The 25,591-nt window shown below is 35.5% G+C and overlaps 1 protein-coding gene across 4 annotated transcripts in view; it reads right to left on the reverse strand.

Moving 5' to 3' along the window:
* LOC108711237 (plexin-A4) overlaps window positions 1-25,591 on the reverse strand; it is a 521,236-nt gene that overhangs the window by 23,659 nt on the left and 471,986 nt on the right. For all 4 annotated transcript variants that reach the window (XM_018252771.2, XM_018252773.2, XM_041586588.1 and 1 more), the window contains 10 exons: window positions 20,756-20,995; window positions 20,151-20,297; window positions 17,693-17,927; window positions 17,005-17,147; window positions 14,336-14,604; window positions 10,756-10,822; window positions 8,821-8,967; window positions 6,055-6,214; window positions 4,569-4,672; window positions 1,192-1,291 (listed from right to left, as the gene is read on the reverse strand). In XM_018252771.2, the coding sequence (XP_018108260.1) occupies window positions 1,192-1,291; window positions 4,569-4,672; window positions 6,055-6,214; window positions 8,821-8,967; window positions 10,756-10,822; window positions 14,336-14,604; window positions 17,005-17,147; window positions 17,693-17,927; window positions 20,151-20,297; window positions 20,756-20,995 (1,612 nt within the window). The remainder of the gene's footprint in view (window positions 1-1,191; window positions 1,292-4,568; window positions 4,673-6,054; window positions 6,215-8,820; window positions 8,968-10,755; window positions 10,823-14,335; window positions 14,605-17,004; window positions 17,148-17,692; window positions 17,928-20,150; window positions 20,298-20,755; window positions 20,996-25,591) is intronic.

The following is a 25,591-nucleotide window of genomic DNA, read 5'->3' on the forward strand; positions in this document are numbered from 1 at the left end:
CGTATTTCCGGTTTTGAAGCCAGAAATTCGGCTTTACTAGAGTGAGAGAGTGCAATTGAGCTCTCCGCACTAGTGTTCCTGCCTCCCCCCCCTGATAGGTAAGCCGGCGAGGGGGGGCGACATTTGAGGAGCTGCCTCAGGCTGCTTCTTCATCAGAATCGGCTCTGAATCGTAATACCACTTTTCTTTAACATGTAGTTAGTAGTGTTGCTACAGTTCCATGGTATTAATATTACATACACCATAACATAAATATAATGCTACTATTTTTATTTACTTGCTAAGAAAACTGCATTTTTCTGAAATACTTGGAATTGAGTGGCATAATAAAAAGTTGTGATATTTGCTTTATTGTCTAGTAACCCATTGCACCCAAGCAAGAGGCAAGTGCATACTAACTGCTGACTGCTTACTAGATCTTGAGATTTAAGAAAAAACTTGAATGGAAAAAACATAAATCAGTGAATTGGGGGTGAACAACCCAAAAACTCAAATTAATCATGTTTTCTGCGGGGAAATTTTGAATTTATAGAGTTTTTGAGCAAAACCCACTGAAAAAAACTCGAACATCATGAAGGCTATTAACATCTTCAAATGGTTCAAGGGACCTCTGCCACTGACTTCTACATGACCTCGGCAGGTTTAAGCTGGAGTATATTTGGATTCACACTATTTTCAGCTGCAGGGGAATAATACATTTTTTTTAACAGAAATTTTTTTTTTTAAAATCCCAAAAAATCTAAAAAAAATTTGTAACCCAAAAATTTTAGTTTTTGATTGAAAACTGCCCTTTTTGGGGTAAACACACCTCGACCTTTGATAAATCTGCCCTTAATGTTAATAACATGCTAAACCCTCTTTCTAGTAACATTTACACAAAAGCTCAAGAGTCTTTGCAAGTCTACACAGATATATAAATAGCTGCAGAAAAAAAAAATAGTAATTGCCTAGGTGCAACATAACCAAAGCAATTGTTATGTAGTTTCTTCAGAAACAATTCCTGTTGCTTTTTTAATAATGATATAGGAAAAAAAAGCTCTGTGACTTTTGTCTTTCAGTCTTTCTATTCATTCAAAATCAATCAACTTTTGTGCTAAATATATAGATAACGAGTAGCTGAAATCCAAGACAATAAAAAACAAAATGCACTTTTCAATTGTACTTAAGCAAATGTTAATGCTATCATCTTACCATATCTACTTGCTGATGTCCTAGATACAGTGGAGTTATTGGCTGCATTGTATGCTGTGACTTGCTTAGAAACCAATGCTACAACTGAGCCATCTAGTACCTGCAAAAAGAGAAAATACATCTCATTGTATGGACACAACACTCATTTGGGACATGATATAAATCACCTGTGAGTAGCAGGTATACTAATTTCCATAGAAAATTAAAAAAAATTCTAGGCAATAAATAATAGTGCAGGAGCACCAAAATGGATCTTGATATTATAGTGAGAATCATAAATTACAATTATATGGAGGAGGGGGCAAATATATAATTCTATATTATTTGCTTTTATCACCCTAATGTTAGGTGTGGTGCCAATGATGAAACAGGTAAGATAGATATTGATACTCTATAGGGTATCTAATTAAAAGCTGTTTCAAAGTAATTAGTCCTTTTAGTGATTGAGTGAAAAGTGAAAAGTGAAAAGTTTGCTATACAGATAATGCCAATAAAAAGAAGCACACAGCCAGATCAACTTCTGTGTTAAACATAGAATGTGTTCTTTGGTTTTGGATGATAATGGTACACAACAACCACATCTCTTCTATGAATTTATCTGTATGCCAACTGTGCTATTTTTCTATCCAGCAGGTGAATTGAGTTTTTTTGTATTTGAAATGGAGAGGTGAGCAATAAAATGATCACTTGGGTAAGAATAGTGGCTATAGAAAGAAAGAATTATATGATTGAGGCAGGATCTTCAGCCGTTGATGAAATACAAATCCTACATAAGCCACTGACAGGCAGTGCATGTTATGAGTTATTCCTTGTCAACAGCGAGAAAGATACAGCTTGGCTGTCCTGTGTCTAAGACATAATAGGGTGTCATAAAGTGCAATGTCAAAATAATGTTTTTGGTTTTTATATTATGTTATGTACTAATATTATCTGAGGTACTAACATTATCTACATGATACAGCAACCTTTTGCTTAACCACAAGGAACCTCTAACATGAAAACACCACTGGGCTTAAATCTGCAGAATTAAGAAATTGCTACCTACAGTATAACACACATCTAACACTATGCAAAGTATATATGCCAGTTTATGGTCAGGAATGAAAACCGGGGGTTAAATCAACATCTAAAATACCTTAAAAACATCTGCTGAGGCAGAAGCTGCCCTCCTTTTCCAATGCACCTGCATTAGGGATGCACCGAATCCAGGATTCGGTTCGGCATTGGGCCAGGATTCGGCCTTTTTTTAGCAGGATTCGGCGGAATCCTTCTGCCCGGCCGAACCGAATTCGAATCCTAATTTGCATATGCAAATTAGGGGGGAGGGAAATTGCGTGACTTTTTGTCAGAAAACAAGGAAGTAAAAAATGTTTTCCCTTCCCACCCCTTATTTGCATATGCAAATTAGGGTTCGGATTCGTTTCGGTATTCAGCCAAATCTTTCGTGAAGGATTCGGTGGTTCGGCCGAATCCAAAAAAGTGGATTCGGTGCATCCCTAACCTGCATGCATATGACAATAGCACCATAGAGACAAAGTTGAATGTTTAGTATCGCTCCAACTATTCATAAGACTTTAAAAGCAAGCAATTAACATATTGCAGGCATTCAGCAAAAAACTGTTGATGCAATCGCAAGATTCATACAGATAGTTCCTGAGTTGTGTTATAGCCCAAATATGTGCATTGACACTAGTGATGGGCGAATTTGCGAAACGGCAAAAAATCTGCGAAACTGTGCCAGCGGCCGTTTTTGACGCCGGAGTCAAACTTCGCAGGCATTTCGCATTTACCTGCGAATTCGCGCCTGGCAAATAAATTCGCCCATCACTAATTGACACATTTTTCTTTAATTGTGGTATAACTACATATGTGAATAGTAATTTATTTTATTCCTGCAACTTTAATCTGATTGGTTATATGCAGCACCTGTTTTATAAAGTCTATGGCTGGGATCATTTATATAAGTCACATATGTTTACTGTGGTTGCTTGATTACAAAATTGCACTGCAATCGCTATTTTTTTCCACAGTGCATTGTTTCCCCAGATTTCACATCATTGAGGTGGCAAGGGGGCATTGTACCTGATGCAAAAGTGTAGGGAAAAGAGCAGGAGTACAACTGTGCTTGCAGACATAAATGAGCCCTATAGTGCCTTGCTAATAAAAATTCAGATTCTGCTCAGATAATGACAGAACATTGGTCAAGGAGAATGTGCCCTCTCAGGTTTGAAAGGAATTAACTTGTGTCCTCATTATCTCATCTCTGATAGCAATCAATTTCTAATCTGCTCTTTTACCTTTCCACCTTGATTTCCCTATACCAACAGTCAAGTCTCTGACATTAAATTTAGTGGCAGAGCCAAGACTGCAGTCAAAGATCTTGTTTGAGGGCCTGGCAAGCTTATCTCCAAAATTATTTGCACATTAATGAACAGGGGAAGATTCTGATCAGTAAGTAGACTGGCAGAGCCACTGGGATAGACAATGGCAGCAGCATGTGTGAGAGAAGCAGTTTGTGGTGATTGGCAGGTCAGATGACAAGAGAAGGCTTATCTATGGAATGTAGCACACTACTGTCTGTCCTCCTTTTCTTTTATTACTGTTCACATTTGTTAGTCATTTTATCTTGTTGCTTCAGCATTCTAGATCTAAAGGCAATTTAAAGGCATGACAAGTCATTGACCTGAAGAGCTTATACTACCTTTGCAATTACTTTAGAGCCTGGGGATAAGAAAAGGAGATGAATGAGTTAGGTTAAGTTCCTTTCTGCTGTAATGAAATTTTAAGTTGTCTGAGCACTTGTTTGAGAGACAGCTTTCCTATTACATTGTTGTCTCCTCTTCACATAGAAAAGTTCAATTCAATAGTCCATCCATGGACAAGCTAGCCTCTGTTGCATTAACTTCAGTTGAAGATTTGCTTAAACAGTTAAAGTATAAAGTTTATTTGTGTCTTAGCAAAGTTAAATGAATTTTAGATTAAAGAAAGAAAGCTTTTAAACACACCTACGATAGAAGTTATAATGGCATTAAATTGGCAGAGTGAGTACATGTTAATTGCATGCAATTATGAGATAAATTTAAACCAGATAAATACACAATGACACACAAGATAAGGAACTTGTGTTTAAGTGGAACCTTCCAAGGCTCCTTTAATGTTGTTTGTATCGGCTTCCAAATTTTGCCAGGATATTAGTCCTATTGGCCTAGTTAAATGAAGGTGGGGATTTAAACTGATGTCCTTAGATAAATGGTACAACCCGTAATACCAATAAGTATTTAAACAAATGAAAGACCAACTCCATAAGGAGTTTATAGCCTGTATATTACGTGAACACAAAATGTCTAAATAATTAAGTCTGGATTTTTGTTCAGTACCTGATAGTGTGCAATGACATTTAGCCTCTTCCAGTCATTCTCAATCTTAGTTGTTGTGTCTTCATCTTGGAGAATCATTCGAGCTCCATTTGTTTGTCGCCACTCTGAAACAAGTAGTGGGAGAGTGTAAGCCTGTTACAAACTTATCTGCAAGCTATGTTATTTACCTTTCAGCATTTTATGTTAGAAGAATGGTGTAGGGTTATAGGAAGGCTAGCATTTGTGCTGTGTTATCAGACAGTGTTCTAGATAACTAAGTATGACAAAACTGGAAGTAGCTGCCATTAGCCTTTATAGCATGCCGGTAAAGTGAAATTGATACTGGAACACTTTTGCATTTAAATGGGAAATTGTAATATCCCCAAATGTAAATTGTAATGTCATTGGGCTGTAATGATAAAATAAAAATCACCATTGCATGACATTACACTTCACAGGATTTCCTATATTCTGATTATACAGTTTAGCTGTATATCATAATATCGTATGTGGCAAGATAAGCAATTTATAATATAGAGGGTATTGGAAATGAGCTAATGTCTTTTTTTCATCCTTACTGTGTAACTATGCCAAAAGAAAATTTTGTGTTTCTGCTGAAACCTATTTTTAGGAAATCCATCTTCAAAGCTATATTGACCTTATACAAAGCTAAGGATAAGATAACTTTTGTGTTTTGTAACCTTCCGAATACATTATCATTAATAGAAATGCATTATTGTAGACGGGCCTTTAAAAGAAAATCTATTTGATGGCCTTTTTTTCTGACCCAAAATAAAAAGTCAATATCTTGCAAAAGAATAGGCAGCTAAAGGTGACCTCCAGTAGATATTCTAATTCACAGCACCACACAGAAAATATCCTGTATACTGCCGCCGGATCCTTCAACTCCTTTAGGCAGACACTATGCAATCCAATCTGTTACTGTTCTGCCTTGTAGAAAGAGTAAGGCAAGAAAAATCCCATTATCTTTATCTCTTCTTCCAATCGGAAGTGCAGGTGAATGCAAACGCAGAAGACAGCAGCTGTGAACTCTTTATATTTCATTCAGCAGATAGTGTATCTTTCACTGCAAACATGAATTGCTGAACTTCTGTGCTTCAAGTATTACAGCTTCAGGTGAATATCCTGAATAAAAGCCAAGGACACGTCCCAGAATAAGTTTGTCTGCCATTCATTGCATTCATTTCTATTCAACCTTGGAATTATTTTTTTCATAGCCCTGACATAATGTAATGAAATGTTACTGCTGAGAAAGCGAGAGAGTTAAATGCACAAACGTCCTAAATAATGGGGTACAAGCAATGTTAAGAAACTAAACACCTTTGCCCACTATAGACAATAAGTTGTTTTGCAATTGAAGATTTTGCAAGAACAACTCAATTATTCATGAGTACCATCTACTACTTTCCAGTGGCACTGACAGCTGCAAGATGCCTGTCGAACCTCACGCTCTTACAAATTGCTTAACACAGTTGTTGCTACTAACCTAAATCCATGTCTGCAGCCTTTGGACGGAGAGAGCAGGGCAAGTTTTTGAAGATGGCATCCAGGATCTTCTCCTTTACTTGAGTAATTGTGTCACAGTTTAAAATCTTTACGGGGATCATAGGGCTATTCACATTGTCAGGGTTGATGCAGTTGAGAACCTAAACATGTCAAAATGAATAAATAAAACAGGTGCTGTTAACCAAAAGGAGAAGAAAAATATCTATCTATCTCTTGCCAAATATTAAACCTCTTACTATTCTAAGCTCGTTGCAAATTTCAATTCAACAGTAGAGGGGCAGAGCTTGGCAATACCATAACTGAATCTTCAGCTATCTACATCTAGCTCATCTACAACAGCCAGCATCCTCCAATAGTTAACATTTAACTTAATATTGTAGACAGAGAACAATTTTGCCTTCTCTTCTCTAGTTCATCCATTGACTCTTTAAATTGACTTACAAACCTTGTTGAATTTTTTACAGTTTGACTTAATTACTTGTAGAATTACAGCTACTGAATTTTTCAGGCGGATAAGAATTCAATCTGAAGATGGTTCCATGTTTCAAATGTCTTCTTTATTCCATCTCCTCTCTGATTGATTTAAGTAACTATTTTAAATGACACGTTAATATTTGAAAGATTGTCTGTTTTCGAGGCTGATAGCTCTGGTATTTCCTTCCGAAGGCTTCATGTGTTTTCTCACCCATTCATTTCAATCGTAGGTGGGTATCTATCAACTACAGCAGAATATCCTATTCATCAATTCAGTCACAGTCAGCTCCCTGTAATTTGACCTATTCATTTAAAGAGCCTAGTGGGATTTCAATTAGTTACTGAGATCTGTAATGTACTCTGTACAGTGTTCTGTACAAAAAAGAGAGAAAAACCTGAATATGGCAAAAATCATTTGACGTGTTTGCTGTAGGTCAGATGCAGAAGACACACTGGGGAATTATCACCTTAATTCACCTCTGCAAACTTTTCAGAGAACTGTGATAAAGTTTGATAGGAAAAGCTCTAAAACTATCAAATTAAATACCTACAGTATGCAATCCAATATACTAAATCTTCTCCTTTAAAGTTGTAACAATGCAAAGGCTAGCTATCCCTGCACTTACTACAACAATGCATGATATAAATTGAACCCTCTCTGAGCACTTTTGCAGTAGGGATGTAGCGAACGGCGGAAAAAATATTCGCGAACATATTCGCGAACTTGCGTCAAAAATGCGAACGGTTCGCGAACGTCGCGAACCCCATAGACTTCAATTGGAAGGCGAATTTTAAAAGCTAGAAAAGACATTTCTGGCCAGAAAAATGATTTTAAAGTTGTTTAAAGGGTGCAACGACCTGGACAGTGGCATGCCAGAGGGGGATCAAGGGCAAAAATGTTTCTGAAAAATACATTGTTGACACAGCGCTGCGTTTTGTGCTGTAAAGGGCAGAAATCACACTACGTCACTCAGGTGATGTTTCTGGACACGGAATGTGAAAAAGCTCACACAGCGAGGTGGCACTTGGTTAAAGACTGGGCAAACAATGCCTGCAAGGGCAACGTATACAGTAGTGGATACGGATATTATATATTACAATATATTATTGCTGCTGTATCACTCAGGTGATGTTTACGGACACAGAATTATTATTGTTATTTAGACAGAATGTGAAAAAGCTCACACAGCTAGGTGGCACTTGCATACCTCCCAACTGTCCCTCTTTTGACCACTCAACCCCCTGTCCCTCTTTTGTACTGGAAAGTCCCTCTTTTCTCTGAACTGAACAGCTAACTTAATTAGCTTTTGGCAAAGAGCTCAGAACAGCTAACAGGTGCAAATAAGATACTTTGTAACAATTTTGACTCTGGTTGGTGCTGGTAGTGATGAACTACTAGGAGGAGCAGCACACCAGTCCCACTCCCCAACACAGCTAGACTAATAGCACTGGGCTCTTATAGTAGCAAAGTAAAAAAACAAAAAAGAAAATAAAAGCAGTCCTTACAAGGACTATTGGGTTACAGGCAGCAGTCAGCAGATGAGAGATCAGCAGCAGGACAGCTGCCCACAGCAGCTACATACAGAGCACTGCAGTAGAAGGTAGATTACTAGCCAGCAAAGCTACCTAACCTAAAATGTCCCTCAAATCCCTGCAGAGTTCTGTCCCTACAATACAGAGCAGTTATCAAGTAGATTACTAGCCAGCAAAGTTACTATCAACTGTTCCTCAAATCACTAACCAGCTCTCTCCCTACACTAGCTCTTCCAAGCACACACAGGCAGAATGAAAAAACGCTGCAGGAAGGAGAGTGGTCCAGGGGGTGTAGGGGTGGTCCAGGAGGGAGAGCTTCCTGATTGGCTGCCATGTATCTGCTGGTCTGGGGTGAGAGGTCAAAAATAAGCGCCAGCTAAGGCGAACCCAAATTGGCGAACGTCGCGCGACGTTCGCGAACATTCGGCGGACGCGAACAGTCGATGTTCGCGCGAATTAGTTCGCAGGCGAACAGTCCGCGACATCCCTATTTTGCAGTTCATATTTATATTATCAGTTTGGGCTTAAATGAGTGGTTCACCTTTGAGTTAACTTTTAGTATGTTATAGAATGGGCAATTCTAAGCAATTAGCATTCAGGGATCATGCAAGGGCTGTGTCCAAATAATGCAAGCATGCAAGTTTATATGTATAATTATTTTCTCATAATTTACAGACCTACAATACAAGAAAACCTACAGTAACAAGAACCCAGATACAAACTCAGTTACAGAACTTACCAATGTCTTGTAGTCAATCTGCTGCCTAATAAGTTTATCTTCGCTAAGTGAATAACGTGCTTCCCCAGTAATTGAATCAATGGGACCTTTTTCCATTTGCTGCTTGATAGCACAGAAGAGGGAGAAGAGGGGCTCCCCTGCACATTCCTGCATGGCCAAAATCAAGACAATTGTATTGTTATCAAACACCTTTTTAAGGATGTCAACAAGCCGGCAATGCTAGACCTTCTCTAGTGCTGGCTGAATGGATTTTTAGTTTATGGATCCACTGTACTAAATAATACCGATGAATGATTTCTGAATTAATTACACTTAGTAATTAAGAGGATAATCTGCTTCTGTCTTCAGGGAAAATGTGGCATGGCTATCATGCAGTAATTGTAGTGCATTGACACATAAAACATGATAATTGTATGTTTCAAATCCTATTTATACAAGCATAAGCTGTACGAGTGCCCGGGCACAGTTGGTCTTAACCTGACATCTGAAAACAGAGCAGTCAACCTGTTGAAAAAATTTGCCTGGGGTACTGAGTTGGTACAGATATTACACTTGTAACATATATTTGTTTTGCAGGTGTCTTAAATAACAAATTGGCTTTAGCAGTTGGGATAGTGTTTGTGGGAAATTACAGCTTGTTTTGGTTTGGTTGGATGATGTCTGTGTAAATAAGCCAGAAGGAGGTGGCATGATTTAATTCACCTTTAATTAGATGAATCATAAACAAAGGGGGCTAAAGAGATAACTGTAATTTTGCAACCAACTTTGTAGGAGTTGTTGGAGCTCATTGCTCAGCAAAGAGAAATTATCTCAGCAGAAACAGTTGCAGGAAATTTCCCTGTGATTTTTTTTTCTTGCTTGACTCATGCATGTACAGTAGCTGATCAATTCCAGTAAGCATAACATCTATCAAACACTTAGGTAATGCACAGGGTGCCTCCTGCAGTAATTTGTCTTGAGAATATGTGAGTTTTTGATGTTTGAGGCATATTGTGTTAAAATTTCAAGAGTATATTCTATGCAGTAACATCATTTTTATTTCCATAAAATGTTCATCTTTCTATGCTTTACCGCTGTTAGATTTATATCATGCATTTCTAAGACCAATTTAGCAAAGGAATAAGAAAATGCCCCACAAAGTTCTTCAAAAAAGCACCCCAAACCACATACAAATGAATTGACATTTAGTAGTTTTAAGAGAATGTTGGAAAATGTATTTTGCAAATATTTTTGTGTATACTTGGCCTACAGTCTTTGAGGAATTGCTGCACTACAATAAATGCTCCAGAATCCTGGCAGAAATAGCTCACCAACAGTTGCCAGGCGTCCCATTGGATATTTCATAAAATGTTAAAAATGTTGCAAATATAATATGACACTATAGTCTTTTAGTATATTAAATTAATACCAAAAGTGTAGTGGGAATGTGTTTTCTAGTAATTTACTTTAATTGGCACACTTTTTATAGTAGCACCCTGCCAACAGTATAATGTGCCAAGGGTAATAAAGAATCATTTGATTATATATGGAGAAGAGCTTATTAAGTGCTGATTATTTCTTAATAAATTGTTATATTGCTAAAATAATTAACCTCTCTAATATACATTAGCTTCACTTGAATATATTTAAGTTGAATTAAAAAAAACCCTATATATTTCCTCTCTGACATTTGGCAAAAACAAATATTATAGTATGGGTTAAATCTATTGCTAACCTACTGTTTGTGTTGCTTCTATGACAGTAGCATTTGCTATAATTTATGTATCATCATACATCTTATAGTGTGGAGGAAAACCAAACCTAGAGTTGGCCTTACTGATACTCTTTGTAACAAGAAGGCCTTATTTTGTCTCTTTTTTTTTTAGCAACAGAAATTGTAGGCAAATAGATTAACAGTGGTACAAAATTGTATGGGAGGCAATATATAGCATGTACCTTGAGGAACTTGTAAAGTAGGAATGTAAACCAGTTGGTCAGCATCTTCTCTGCTACTGATTCAGTTCTGAAATAAACATACATTTTATTTAGAACAAAATAGGTTCTGGAACAACAAAACTGAAATGTTTCTACTAAGTCTTACATACTAAACTGTAAACTAAAGCTGGCCACATGCAGAACATGCAGAGCAATATCTAAAAGATCAAAGCCACAATAAGCTTAATAATTAAGGGAATATGGCTAAAGTTTACTATGCCCAAGCTGCGTTGATCATGCTAAGCAACTCACAAGATCATTTGCCTGTCTTTATCAAAAGTGCAACTTCTGAGAATGATGATCCATTACTCCCATTTGGACATATTTATTAAAGGGTTTAAATCGCTTTGATAAATATGCCCCTAAAATTCTTATCAAGTAAATATAAAGAAATCAAGTCAATAAATAAAAGCTGAGGAGTCCCCACTTGTTAAGCTCTGATGAGCTCTTGGTAAAATGGAATACTAGTCAATTTGGTAGGATTTCTCATGGATTGAGAGCATATCTGCAAACAGTATTTCTGAAATAATATAGCGCAAAATAAAAATGGTGGTACCGTGTTAGCCAGTAGCAAAAATAACAAATAAAAAAACAAACAAATACAAAAAGTATTGTAGAAGTGATACCTATATTGGCTAACGATAAAAATACATTGCAAGCTTTCAGAGCACCAAGGCCCCTTCATCAGGCAAAATACAATAAAAGCTATAAGGCACATTATATATACCGTTAAATCAGTGAAAGGTATTCATGGGCAATAAATTAGGAAGTTACAGATAGATAGAGATGAATTATAGAGATAATACAATGAATTAGGATGGTCACATAGTGTGACATGAAACCTGACACTAAATTAAGGCCATGTCTTAATGTGTTAAATAACTACATTTGAATTAATAAGTCTTCCTTTCCCGTTCAGTTTTAAAGTTCCCTTTTAGATATGGTGTGCCTATCTAGCTTTAATTTGTATTTTGTCTGACGAATGGGCCTTGGTGCTCTGAAAGCTTGCAATGTATTTTTATCGTTAGCCAATATAGGTATCCCTTCTACAATACTTTTTGTATTTGTTTGTTTTTTTATTTGTTATTTTTAAAATAATATAGTTATTATTCAATATCTCACTCTTGAAATCTGTCTTTCTTCATGCAGCTTTAAGCCAGTTATTTTGAAACAGTTCTAATACATAATCTAGACAAAGGGAGGCTACACCACTGATGTATTTGACCTAACTGTCCATCAACTCCAACACCTGTATGTAGAGAGACAGATTGCTTGGAGGGGGAATACTGAAAATAAATTGTATTCATTTATTTGTTTTTATGACAGTTTTCCTTTAATGATCCTTTCCAGATGTTATGGTCCTTTTTATTTAAGGTAAAATGACTCTTTGCCTTTCTAAAGTATAGTATCTACAATGTAATATTGAAACAATCTAATATACAATTCACTCATTTGCCAATAGTATTTTATTTCCAAGATGCATCCTTTTTGGAGTAATTCCCCTTCTGCTGAGCAACAAAATTGACCCTTTGGAAAGAATTTTCTAGTAGTAAACACTTTTTTGTTAATTTTCAGAGATCTGTTAACCAAAGAGACCAGAACAAACAAAGCAAGGATACATAAATTAATTTCCTCTGCAACAATGATTTACCAATCTTGACATTGATCGTGGGTGCAAAATTGAATTGCTGCCACCCTTGTGCCATGTAACATTTTAAATGTAATATTGAAGCAACAAGGGACGGTACTTTTAAGAATCTAAAGGGAAAGCATGGCAATCTGTAACTGATATGATAAGCAAGATTTTTAAATTAGTGAAATAAACAGTTTGGCACTACCTCAAAATGTCAGAATGAAAGTAAGGAGAAATCAATTTTAACAGTTTGCAAGTGCAGTGAATATGTTTTTAGGAGCAAATCCAACGATACTACTGAAAAAAAATATACCCAGACCTATTACAAGACAAGTGAAGAGGAATAAAAAAATAAAAGTTATATTTGGTGTATGTCCATGACTCCTACCTAGTGCTTACATACAATGAAAGATGGCTCCAATTACATTTTTATGGCAACACAACAGTTCATCTTAGACAGTGCTATATAAATTACATCAAGCATCCAGGAGCACTAAATTAAATCTCTCCAAACCAGACAAAAGCTCCAGCAGAGTAAAATATACGGTAGGGATAACTTATGTAGTCACACACTGTTACTCCATTTAGAAGTTTATGAAGAGGTGACATTACTATAAACACTTCTAGACATATGTTAAAACTGTGTATTAAATTCACTAGATTGTAATTCTGGCTACAATTTTCAATCAAGTCGTAAAATAATGATTAGTATTATAATGCTTAAAAATATGTATTTTCCATGTGGATAATACCAAAGGACCCTTGACATAAAAGGCATTCACATACAGAGTAACTACGGTACATTACAGTACAGCGAATGCACAGGCATTAGCTTGATTCCCTTACAAGGCAATCATACATAGAAGAAAACTGGTACAAAGAAGGCATTACATTAAAGAAAATAAAAATACAAAGAATTAAAGTAGGCTTTATATCTTGACTGTGCCTCCATATACAGCAGTGAAAGTAAGTATTGAACATGTCAATATATTTCTAACAGAGCTATTGACATGACATTTACGTCAGATGTTGGTAACAATGCAGATAATCCAAACATACAAAAATAAAAACAAATAAATCCATGAATTGAGTTGTGTGGAATAACGTGGAATACCACAGGGAAAAAGTATTGAACACATGAAGCAAAGTAGATGCAAAAAGACATGGAAAGCCGAGAAACCAGCTGAAATCCGCCAGTATTTAGAAAGTAATCCTGCCCCTTATCAGTGCAAATTAATATTGGATGGTTTAATCCTAATTGATGACCTATAAAAAGTAAATCGAAAAATAGCCGGAGAGCACACCTTTTTGTTTTAAAAGGTTTACATTTTTATTTTGCAGAAAATCCTGCACATATACAGTAGTCTGGTCATATGAGACCAAAATTGAACTCTTTGGATGTAATTGCACACACCATGTTTGAAGGAGAAATGGCATTGCACAACACCCTAAAAACACCATACCAACAGTGAGGTTTGGAGGTGGGAAAATCATGATGTGGGGCTGTTTTACTACATACTGGCAGACTTCATATAATTGAAGGAAGGATGAATGGAGAAATGTACCGGGATAGTCTTTATTACACCTGATTTATGGACTTTTTTGATTTGATTACTTTATATGTGTGGATTACTTTATAGTAAATTTACAGATAAATTGACAGCCTCGCTACAATGCTATTCCTGCGTACATCTTGTAGAAGTTGCACAAAGATGCCCAAGTGAATAGATTTCAACTACAGTTTAGAGATTTTAGACTCAAATATAATCTCATTTAATTTAAAATAATACAGTACAGATGATTTCAAAACATGTTGGCCTTTCAGAAATTGTATATAGCCTTGTGTGAAATATACTGTTTGAAATAAAAAACTCTGCTTAGAGTGCTGATATTAGGAAAATATCTCACCTTCTCAAAAGTAGCTTGGGATGGTTCTTGCTTTCCAGGTTCTTGTCAATAAGATCTGAGAGGAGCTGTTTCAGTACATCCGTAGAATATTCTAATTTGCTCTGTAGTACTGTCATGATGAGGGAAGCCACATTGCCTCTGTCACGCATGGAGAAACTGCGCTGAGATTCAAGTGTTCGGATAAAGGAGAGTAGAAACACCTTGTTGTTGATCAACTGTGCAAATAGCTTGAGACCCTTCTCAACTCGCTCCTGTCTGTAACCAGGGACCTGTGGAAGAGCGAGTGATGAGAAACAGATTTCCATCATAAGAAAATAATGTTTGAAAGAAAGACTATTAATAAACAGCAGGCTTTGCATTAGCCCAGTTCTGAAATATATACTTTTGCTTTGTAAGTAACTAATTCATGGGTTGTTTGTAAGATCAATTTGGAAAATATAACAATTCATATAACTGCTGATTACTCTGATATATGGATATATCATTGTGAGTTCCTGTGTTCACTTCACTTGCAAATTGAGTTATATTTATGTCTGCATTATTTCATCCTTCTGATTATAGAGGGATGTGGAACATCTTTTTTTCTAGATACTGTAGGCACCGCCTTAAAAAGCTGAATGTCTTTGTTGTTACACCACTGCCAGTTGCTTTGATTTGGTAGCTAAAGCCTCTACAATTAGTGTCAGTGATGAAGTCATTTACCTTTCAGCTACTGATCAGATATCAGAATGTTATTTAGGTAAAAAGATAGAAATCTGATGTGAAGGTTTGACTGAAGCTACTTTAATAGTATGCCAAAATCTTTGAGGGCTTTGCGCAAGCTAGACAATATTCATTGATATTATTTTATTCAGTAGTGCTGCTTTGCACATAGGTCAGTGCATATTATCATATTTTAATGTATAATGCATCATTTACATCCCATGTTTATTCTAACCTTTCCACATGTTTTGTGCCTACTAATTACCAATGTTCAGTTTGCAAATCTCAATTCCTCATTTGCATTTTAAGTATCATCAAAGTAATATAGCATCAACTGCTGCATATATCCAACGTGCAATTAAGTGATTCAATTGCTCTGACACAAAAATTATAAATGATATCATATTATAATAATCTGATGCACTTTTGTAACTTCACCAAGATCAATTAAGACTTTAGGCTAAGTAAAGTTTGGTACATTGCAGAGGCACAGTAGTCAGTGTGATCAGAATGAACAGATCCATTTTGTGGTCTAAATGGAGTTACAGCATACATTATTTCTTATCGCAATGCCCCATTTTTATATGTCACATTTATGTTAATCTGACCTTATACATTCAGAATCCTAGGCTTGGTCCAGTTAAAATGGATCACAATTGAATGTTAAAAATGAATGTGCTAATAAAAGATTGTTAAAAGGTTTCCAGTGTTCATCAGAATTGCTTTCCATATATAAAATAGTAAAAAAAAAAAATGCAAACAGATCTAGTAACACATAGCAACCAACAGATAAAATTTAAGTTTTGTAAAATTTTATTGTAATACTACAATCATTTTGTATTCTGTTTTTCATCATTTGGTATAGATATATACACAGCACTGTAAACTTGTGTGTCTAGCAAAATCCCTGCATCTTCCTAGCTAATGACTAAAAGAAGATTGTGTGCCTCTATCACCAGAGTGTAAATTGACTATTACAGTGGATAAATGGTCTATGCATGTAAATGTAACAGCCTGAAAGATGCAATGGCTCCATTATATTTGTACAATGCCGCGATTTTATTCAGTTTATCTGAAAAATATGTGCTCAATTGTAAGCTCCACACAGGCTATGAATTCTCTTTAGCTTCACATGTATTTAAAATGAATAAGAGAATTACTTTGTGGCAGTATTTTCAGGGATTTTCTTTATTCATCTGAAACGCCATCCTGCATTGTCAAGTTGATAACAGCCTTGAAAGGCAGCCCAAGATCCTATTTACAATAAATTCGATTTAGGCAGCTTTGTAAATCAAGATTTGTGTATCGGTTTGATGAATTTCTTCTCGTTTTGACATGTGCAAATTTTGTTTGATTTAATTTCTTTTTCAACGCGGAACATTTTCCAAGTGTGCAGCTTATATATGAGAAGAGTGCCAGAAAGGAATAATTGATCTTAACTTAGTTGAAAGTACTTTAGCCTGGGGCATTTGTTTATTAAAGAAAGTTTCTTTTTGTGCATGTCTGCTGGAAGTTACTGTAATTAGAGAATTCACATGAATTGAGTGGGCCTTGTAAGTTGCTTAGAATGGAAATTAGAGAGGGGTTCTTTTTTCCCAACAATTAACTTTAAAATGGCATTTCTTCCAGGGAACAGTTTTTGTTTATACTAATTATCATTAGGCAATTAGCAGGAGACTGAGAATGATTTATGAATTACAAAATGACTGGCTTGAGAATTATTTTGTCACCACAATGTTTTTCTGTAAATAGGCTGATTTTAATTTTACTCTGAACAGAAAAATGTGGTCAAAAACATAAAAATTTAATTTGGAACCGCTAAATAAAACCACCCCACTTATCCATCCAGATTTTTGGCCATTATGATCATTGGTATTCATGTATAAGAATAAGGGTTTTACAACAGTCCTTGAGAAAGGATAAAAATGTGTGATGTCATTCATGTAACAGCAAATCCGTAAACTTACCTCTAGATCCTTTAACACAGGGTGGTCTTCAATTCCTGGGAAGAGAACTCTCATGGTATACGTTCTATAGTCCAAGAAAGGAATCCCAGCTCCATCTAAGTCACTGGTCAGTTCATGAATGTCTGTCTGAAGTTCAGCAAATGCTATAAATCAATAATAAAGAAGACTCTAATTTTAGATCTGTGTTGTTAACTTCACTAATGCTATAAAGACAATTGGTATCATAATAACTGAGTGATCTATTGCAGTGTGCTATGCATCCATTTTAGCCATCTGTTAGCTGGATGCTTCTGACAATCCTAATCACACACAGAGATCTTTCCCAGACTTGTCGGCTGAAGGGGAATTTAAATTGCTTTTCTATTAAATTGTTTTTATGTCATTGAATGTCACAGATTTGAGAATCTAAGCAAGTTGGTTTTTACCATGTAATAAATTTGGGGTGTGAGGTATGATCTATCAAGACTGATATGAGACACTAATATAGCATTCTGACATGAAAGTTGTTCATTTAATAGTGCAATATCAAATATGCTTTATGACTTACATAATCTCTCAAGACATTAACAACAGAGTATTTCAGGGCACTTGTTTAGATAAGTCATTACTCTATATTCAAATCAGTACAATTTTAGAGTGTAAGCTACATGAAAAGAGCACAGTATTTTATTAGACATGGCTATCTCACCTTCTTTACACTCCAAGGCCACCCTTGATTCTAAATTATCCATCTGCATCTGCAGTCTCTTTAATGTCAAATCACTTTCTCGTGACTTCCTTTTGTAAGCAATTAGAACGGCCACAATGAAGATGATAAGTAACCCTCCAGCGGCTGCAATACTGACAATAGCTGGCAAGCTTAATGGGCTGTCAGGGGTTATATAGACCATTCCAGGTGAAAACTCCATTCCTCCAACCCTAGCCTGAAAGGAAATGAATACAAAGTTCAGAAGTTATCCGGTACAGACTTTGACAAGTGTCAAAAGAACTTGCCCTCCAATAGCTCCACATGCTGCTGACCTTTGAAAGTGTTTCTTGCATTGAAAATATTGTGTTCCAGGTCTGCCATGGGTGACACATACATTGACATGCTCATGTCTTGATCAGCACATTCTTCACAATGATTTTCCCACGAGGGACAGATATTGTTTGAGTAAAAGAATTTAGATACGTGCAACTTTACTTTGTCACTCCAAAATCTTACACCAGCCCTATGCATAAGGATTTTTTTTTGTTAAACCAACCCTTGGAGGGTCCTTCCTATTTGTTTTATTATTGAATGTATTTTCTGCTGATTTAGGAACCTGTGGATACTGTAGAGCGTAAGATAAATAGCTACAGGATCTAAAATTATACAAATGCATTTGCTGCAGGATAAGATAATGTTTTGAATCAAAATAAGTTTATTATAATGGATTAGAAATCCATTATGCCCAGTGGTCCTCATGTACAACAAATCACTGAAAGAGTGAATACATTATTTAATAATAAATGGAACTAAACTTAATTTTATAGTTTATCCTTCAGAGTTTGTGTTCTAAAGCAGTCTGCACATTAAATCAGCTTTGGCCTTTGGACAAAAACAGAAAAGTCATTTGGACAGGTAAGACAGGATGACTATATATCAGAGACAAGATAGAATGAGTAAGCGCAAAACTGTCCAGTCTTATCTGCTTTCCCTTTACCAGCACATTTAACTGATAACCTTGTCTTCTTTGATTTGCAGCCAACAGTTTGACACTGAAATGATTTTATGTTGCCATTTATGACAAATTCTTAACTCACATAGAACAGTGTGTCGTATTAATGACACTCGTTAACATACTTTAATGCTATTATCTCAAAACCATGCATAAATTACTTTGTGCCCTTTTAAGTAGTAATATTACTAACCTTGGGTCAATGGCTTATTCCGTCTTAAAAGATAAGGTGTAACAGGTCTTGATTTGTTAACTACACATTGTTACAAAATAAAGTATGGTATGCTCACTTTTTAAGCCTTGAAATATAGATAGAAGATTGCATTTTGAGCCTTGATATCTTCACAAACTGGAAACCAGTACTTGGGATGATGCTAAGAATTAACTTAAGAGCAGCAGAACTTGCTGGTTTTTAACTTGATAGTAAATATTTGTGTGGAAGATGGAAACTGCCAGGGTCACAATATGGCACCAAAACCGGCTTCATAAAAATACCCAGAGTTTTGCCAAGCAATTGGCAGTTATTAAGCATGTTCTCTGAGAAGCAGCTCTAGTAACAACTGTGCATTTAACCTCTGCTTAAAAACATAAATATTTATGCCTTAAAACCAAAACATTTATTTTTACAAATGTGATGGCTTACATCAAATAATGATCAACATTATAATCTATTTACAGTAATTATGGTTTATTAAGGAACATGGGCATAGGAATGTATAGTTATGAGTTAAACAAAAAAAGCCTTATGAAAGCCTAACGAAAAAAAAAAGGTTTGTCAACTTTACTGAAATGACATTATCAATATTTTCATTTAGACTTTCTAAAATGTGATTTTTGACATTATTATATTTTCTCAAATACAGGCCAAGAAAATATACTGATTTCTTCCTTACCCTGAAAATGCCATGTTCGATTAACAGCACCCATATTTCCTTGGAAATAGTTTATCAGGTGCTACTTGTCAGTACATGTTACTGTAACAGGCAAGCTCATTGTATTGTATGTCTGCATACCGAGTATTTTAGAATCAAATTCTAATTCTGCTTAGCTACATGATATTCAGTTATAAAAATTAAAGCAAAATATGGCAGGAATTAAGCAAGCGCCACACCACACATATATCTGATATATCTGATTCTCTCAGTGCTTCTACGCCATTTTTCATGGATTATTTTACTTTCCCTTGTTGGTCAGTATCATAGATTAATTTGATTAATTATTCAAACTGAAACAGAGAGAAAAATACTAAAATGACCATACCGGTAAATAACAGAATTTTTATGATCTGGGTATAAATATTGTTGTATATACTTGTAGACATTTCACACTGCTACCAAGGGCAATGTCGTAGTAAAATTCCTAATTTAATATTTAGTCATTGGGCTACAGAAAGTCCAATGACTCAAATTAATGATAACCAGTATGTTTTCTTGTTTAATTACTCACCATCACTTTGTGACGTCCAGTGAGGTTTGGAGACTCACATAGAAGTTGAACATCTGAAACAGTTACTGTGCATGGTTTGTCCCCAACAAACACAGAGTACTTTAGTTTCATATTCCCTCCTGCAACTGGTGGCATAAGGTTCCTTCCCTAAATGTACAAGAGATATTGGCACATTAGTAATTAGTAATATTTAGTAATAATTAGTAATAATTGACAACATTAGAACAATATTACTTAAAGGGAGAAAAATCTCCACAAAATACTCAAAAAAAAATAAAATCACTTATATGACTTTTGATTATTTGATATAAAGCTTTATATTAAGGGAAGGTTAAAGTTCATTTGAAGAAAATAATTACTGTTTTTTAATACATTTTTTTTACTCTGTAATAACAAAAACATACATTGTACTTATTGGTAATCTATAGTGTTGGCAAATCAATCCTTTTTGGTTTATTTATTTTTTTTTAAGACATAATTTATGGTGACCCAAATTACCGAAAAAAACCCAGGTACCAATTCAGGATAATAGATCCAATATCAAATCTCTCTCTCTCTCTCTCTCTCTCTCTCTCTCTCTCGCTCTCTCTATCTGATCAACTCACCTTTAAAATTATAGGTGTTCCGGGTTTCAGTTCCAAAATTCCAGATGGAGTGAAAGATTCAAACACTGGGTCGGGATAATATGTAAAGTTAGTTTTGTTCAAAATAAGCACGGCTTGGACATTATCCAAAATAAAACCAAACTCTTCAGGGCGCTCAATAAATTCATTTTGGTGGTTAGAGTTAACAGCCAAAGCAGGTGCTTGACAGGTCATTTCAGTGGAGTTTAGCACAGTGCAATTCTGTAAGAAGTGGAGGGAAAAAATATTATGGAACATGCAGCTTTTCAGGTACATTATCCTGTTTTCACAATAATCCTTATATAGATTGATCTTGTTCTAGAGGTAACTATGGGTTTGTTTGCTATTAGAAGTTTTATGCTTTGTATAATGAAGCTGTGCAAAATGCATCTCTATAGTATATTCAATATCTCAGGAATGGAAAGCATACCTCTAAATAAACAGGTTGTGCTGTCTCTCTGGACCTCATTAGAATTGTTAATGATCTCTAACTAAATTATTCAGCAAAGCAGCCTTCTTTAAACAAGAGGGTATTTGCACTTATGCAGTAATTTTGTTAAGTATTTTAACCTTGACTAATAGTGTAAGAACATATCACTTTTAATTAAGTTTAATAAAATTGTAGCTAGTATAACGTTTAGATAATGTGTTTTTTGCTTGCTTATTTGAAATGGAATGCAAACACATGTAGACTAGTATTTTTAATACTATTGGGTCTGGTTTATAAACATTCAAATTGGGGCTTCCTGAAACATTGCCAGCAGTCCAAATTTGAAACATTTTCCTGGCAGTCAGGAAAGTGTTTTAATGAATTGATAAATGAATATGTTAATTCATCATCAAATACTTTGAGTAGAACAAATAATTTCTATGGGTGTTAGTGTTTTGACATACAGTATTACTAGTACACAAAGCCCTAGAATTTAACACAATGCTTTTCTATAAGGGGGCTATCTATATTTAGCAAGAATCAGCAGTAACACGGAAAATTATTTGTACATGTGATACTCTCTGCCTTTTTCTTATTTTAAAGTACTGTAACTGTCATTACTGCTTGTAAAAATAAAAAAAGAACATTGGTTGATACATCCACCTCCATTTTTTTCTTTTAACTGCTTCTTCTTAAAGGGAAACTATCATGAAAATTAAAATTTAATATAAGCATCATACAAATATAAGATATGTTCTAAATATAATTATATAAATGTTGACCTGTTTCTGAAATAATCAACTTATTGTTTGCTCCCCCATTCCTCTCTTTATTGTCTCTTCATATAGGAGTTGGGAGTCTGATTTTGAATGATCGTAAGATCCAACGGGGGGGGGGGGGGAGGGGCTCGTTTTGCATAGAAGATGTATTAGAGCTCACTCTTTTAAAACTACCAGAAATCCTATTTCTCTACATGCAGATTTTGTGCCAAAGTCAGTTATTTTATTTGATATTGTTTGTCAGCTAGAAAACAGAGCCCCCCCCAAAGATATTTTGGATCGAACTGTCAATCAAGAGCTGACACCCAACTCTTGCAATGAAGAGAAACAGATGCTGAGAGTGAAGATAAACTTGATTATTTCACGTATGGTATAACATTTTAATTGATTATATTTAGAAAGTGTATTATTTCAGAATAAAATAGCTTATATTACATTTTCATTTTCCTGATAGTTGAAAAATGTGAAATCTCATTCATATCAAATAACAGAATTGTCATCATAATAGCACATATCTTTAAGGACATATCATTAAGAAAGAAATTTATGCAAAATATAAATGTAAAAACTTTAACCAGAGTGTGTTCTTAGAAACATTAATAAATATGTTATATGAGTTAAATGGGGAAGTTATACCCCTTGTATACTGGTAATCTAATTATCTGCATCCCAAGACCAAACATCAGTTAATACTGCTCCTGCAGAATTCTGCACTGAAATCTGTTTTTCAAAAGAGCAAACAGTTTTTTATATTTAATTTTGAAATCTGACACGGGGATAGGCATATTGTCAGTTTCCCAGCTGCACAAGCCATGTGATTTGTGCTCTGATAACCTTCAGTCTTTCTTTACTGCAAGTTGGAGTAATATCACCCCCTCCCTTTCTCCCCCAGCAGCCTAGCAACAGAACAATGGGAAGGTAACCAGATAGCAACTCCCTAACACAAGACAAAAGCTGCCTGGTAAATATAAGAACAGCACTCAATAGTAAAATCCAGATCCCACTGTAACACATTCAGTTACATTGAGTATAAGAAACAACAGCCTGCCAGAAAGTAGTTCCATCCTAAAGTGCTGGCTCTTGACCTGAGATGGCTGCCTACACACCAATATTACAATTTTAAAAAAAATGCACTTGCTGGTTCAGGAATGAAATGTTATATTGTAGAGTGAATTATTTGCAGTGTAAACATTGTAATTTAGAAATAAAAAACTTGGCATCATCTGAGGGTGTATAAGAATATATACTGTATGTACTGTATATAAACACATTTAAAAATATTTGGTTTATATTGTAAAACCCCACATTTACTCCACAGGATATATAAGGATATAAAATTGCAAATAAAGTAAGAAAATGCAAGTGTGGGTCCCAAGGGATTACAGAGAGCAGTCATCCATCTTGCTTCCCTCAAGTGATAATGTTTGCAGTTCCCTAGAGTGTCCTCACACTGAAGCACATCTGTAAGCCTCTGAACACAACTAAGAAATAATATATGGAATGGCACATAAAAATCTGCTAACTCAGCCAGTTTACTATAACTGCAGACCTGCCATAACCCATTAACAAACAGTCAGTAACATTTGGTACACAGTAATAATGGTAATATATGGAAGGAAAATATAGTGCCCACGGAATTTTGTATGACATTTAAATAAATAGGCCTGAAAGAGCAATACATTGGTGCAGTATACTTTGAATTTACCATGCACAGTCTTCATGCAGTACAGTCATTTGAATATTTTAGTCCTGTGCCTCAGGTTAAACAGTGGGTGAATTTTACACTGTATTCTTTCTAATTATTTGCTTGAATTGCTATGGTATTGTTAGTTTCTGATGGCGGGTGATATTCTGATAAAGGCCTCTTTGTAGCAATTGATCGGCCATAAGGAAACACAAAAAAACTATAAAGTTGTGAGCTTTTAAATTGCAGATTATCGTTACTTCTAATCTTTTCATAACAAACTCCCAAAACTAATGTCCCTACATTTAGATCCAGTCCACAACACATGGCGTGTCACAAAAACATCTGTGCTGTCATTTTATTTTGGTCTGGTCCCTGCTGCTCCTAAGCAAACTATGTATCTCAATTATGTGTTTCAATCCATATAATTACTCATTTAAAAGTTAATAGTGAAAAAATATTTATTAGAACATGAAAATAACAAGCCTATCTCATTTTGTGTCTAGTGAGGTACTTATTTATAAGCTCATGAGCCACAATTACTAGATCTTCTAGACTTCTACTACTATTTTGCCTATAATAACTATTTGTGGGGTTGACACAACAAGGCTACCTGTTCATATATACTGTACATGTTTCAACCTTCACTCAGGGGCAGGCCTGGATTTGTGGAAAAGCCACCAAGGCCCGGGCCTAGGGCGGCAGGATTTTAGGGGGCGGCATGCTGCCCAACCACACCCATATTGGTTCGGAAATTCTGGGACTGTTCAAGAGATACAATATTTTTTTTGTGCCAATTCCCAGTGCTCCCAACACAATGATGAAAATGTGTGCATTTGCACAAATGAAGGAGAGGGTACAGGGGTGATTAACGGCAGTGGGCATAGGGGCGCCCGATATGTAAATCCAGCCCTGTTCTGGCGTAAATCTTTGCAATGGTAGTGACTCAGGAAAGGGTTTCCACACTCATAAACACTCTAGAATTCTAAATAATTTGAGTGTCAAGATAAAAAGGTTCATAGTATACTGTACATGTTATAATCGACACAGATACCATAGTCTCCTTGCAGGTATTAATTTTACAAGTAGTAATTTTACAAGATGTCCCTGTTTTGGAAAAAGATTGGGTGGTATACTAACTATTCTAACACTGCACTACTACTCCTCAGTTACACACAAGTATGCTCTTTCTAGCTACTGTCAAAGCAGTCCTTTGTGCTTAAGTTTTTAGGGTAAGCTACTCGGCACACTCCTTCCACAAACATTATCACATAATCTGTGACATGCTAATACAGCAGCAAGCAGGGATATATATATATATATATATATATATATATATATATATATACAGTATATATATATATATATATATATTGAGCCTACTTTTACCTATAGATTTTCGATGATATTCAAGTCGGGGGACTGTGATGGCCATTGCAGAATATTGTACTTCTCCCTCTGCATAAATGTCTTTGTAGATTTCAAAGTGTGTTTAGGGTCATTGTCTTGTTGGAATATCCAACCCCTGCGTAACCTCAACTTTGTGACTGATGCTTAAACATTATCCTGAAGAATTTGTTGATATTGAGTTGAATTCATCTGACCCACAACTTTAACAAGGGCCCCAGTCCCTGAATTAGTCACACAGCCCCACAGCATGATGGAACCTCCACCAAATTTGACAGTAGGTAGCAGGTGTTTTTCTTGGAATGCGGTGTTCTTCTTCCACCATGCAAAGTGTTTTTCGTTATGACCAGATAACTAAATTTTTGTCTCATCAGTCCAAAGCACTTGGTTCCAAAATGAGTGTGGCTTGTCTAAATGAGGTTTTGCTTATAACAAGAAACTCTGTTTGTGGCGTGAGTGTACAAAGGGCTTCTTTCTCATCACCCTGCCATACAGAGAGAGGTTCTTTGTGCAAATTG

This window comes from Xenopus laevis, chromosome 3L (assembly GCF_017654675.1).
Source record: "Xenopus laevis strain J_2021 chromosome 3L, Xenopus_laevis_v10.1, whole genome shotgun sequence".
Taxonomy (NCBI): Eukaryota; Metazoa; Chordata; class Amphibia; order Anura; family Pipidae; genus Xenopus; species Xenopus laevis.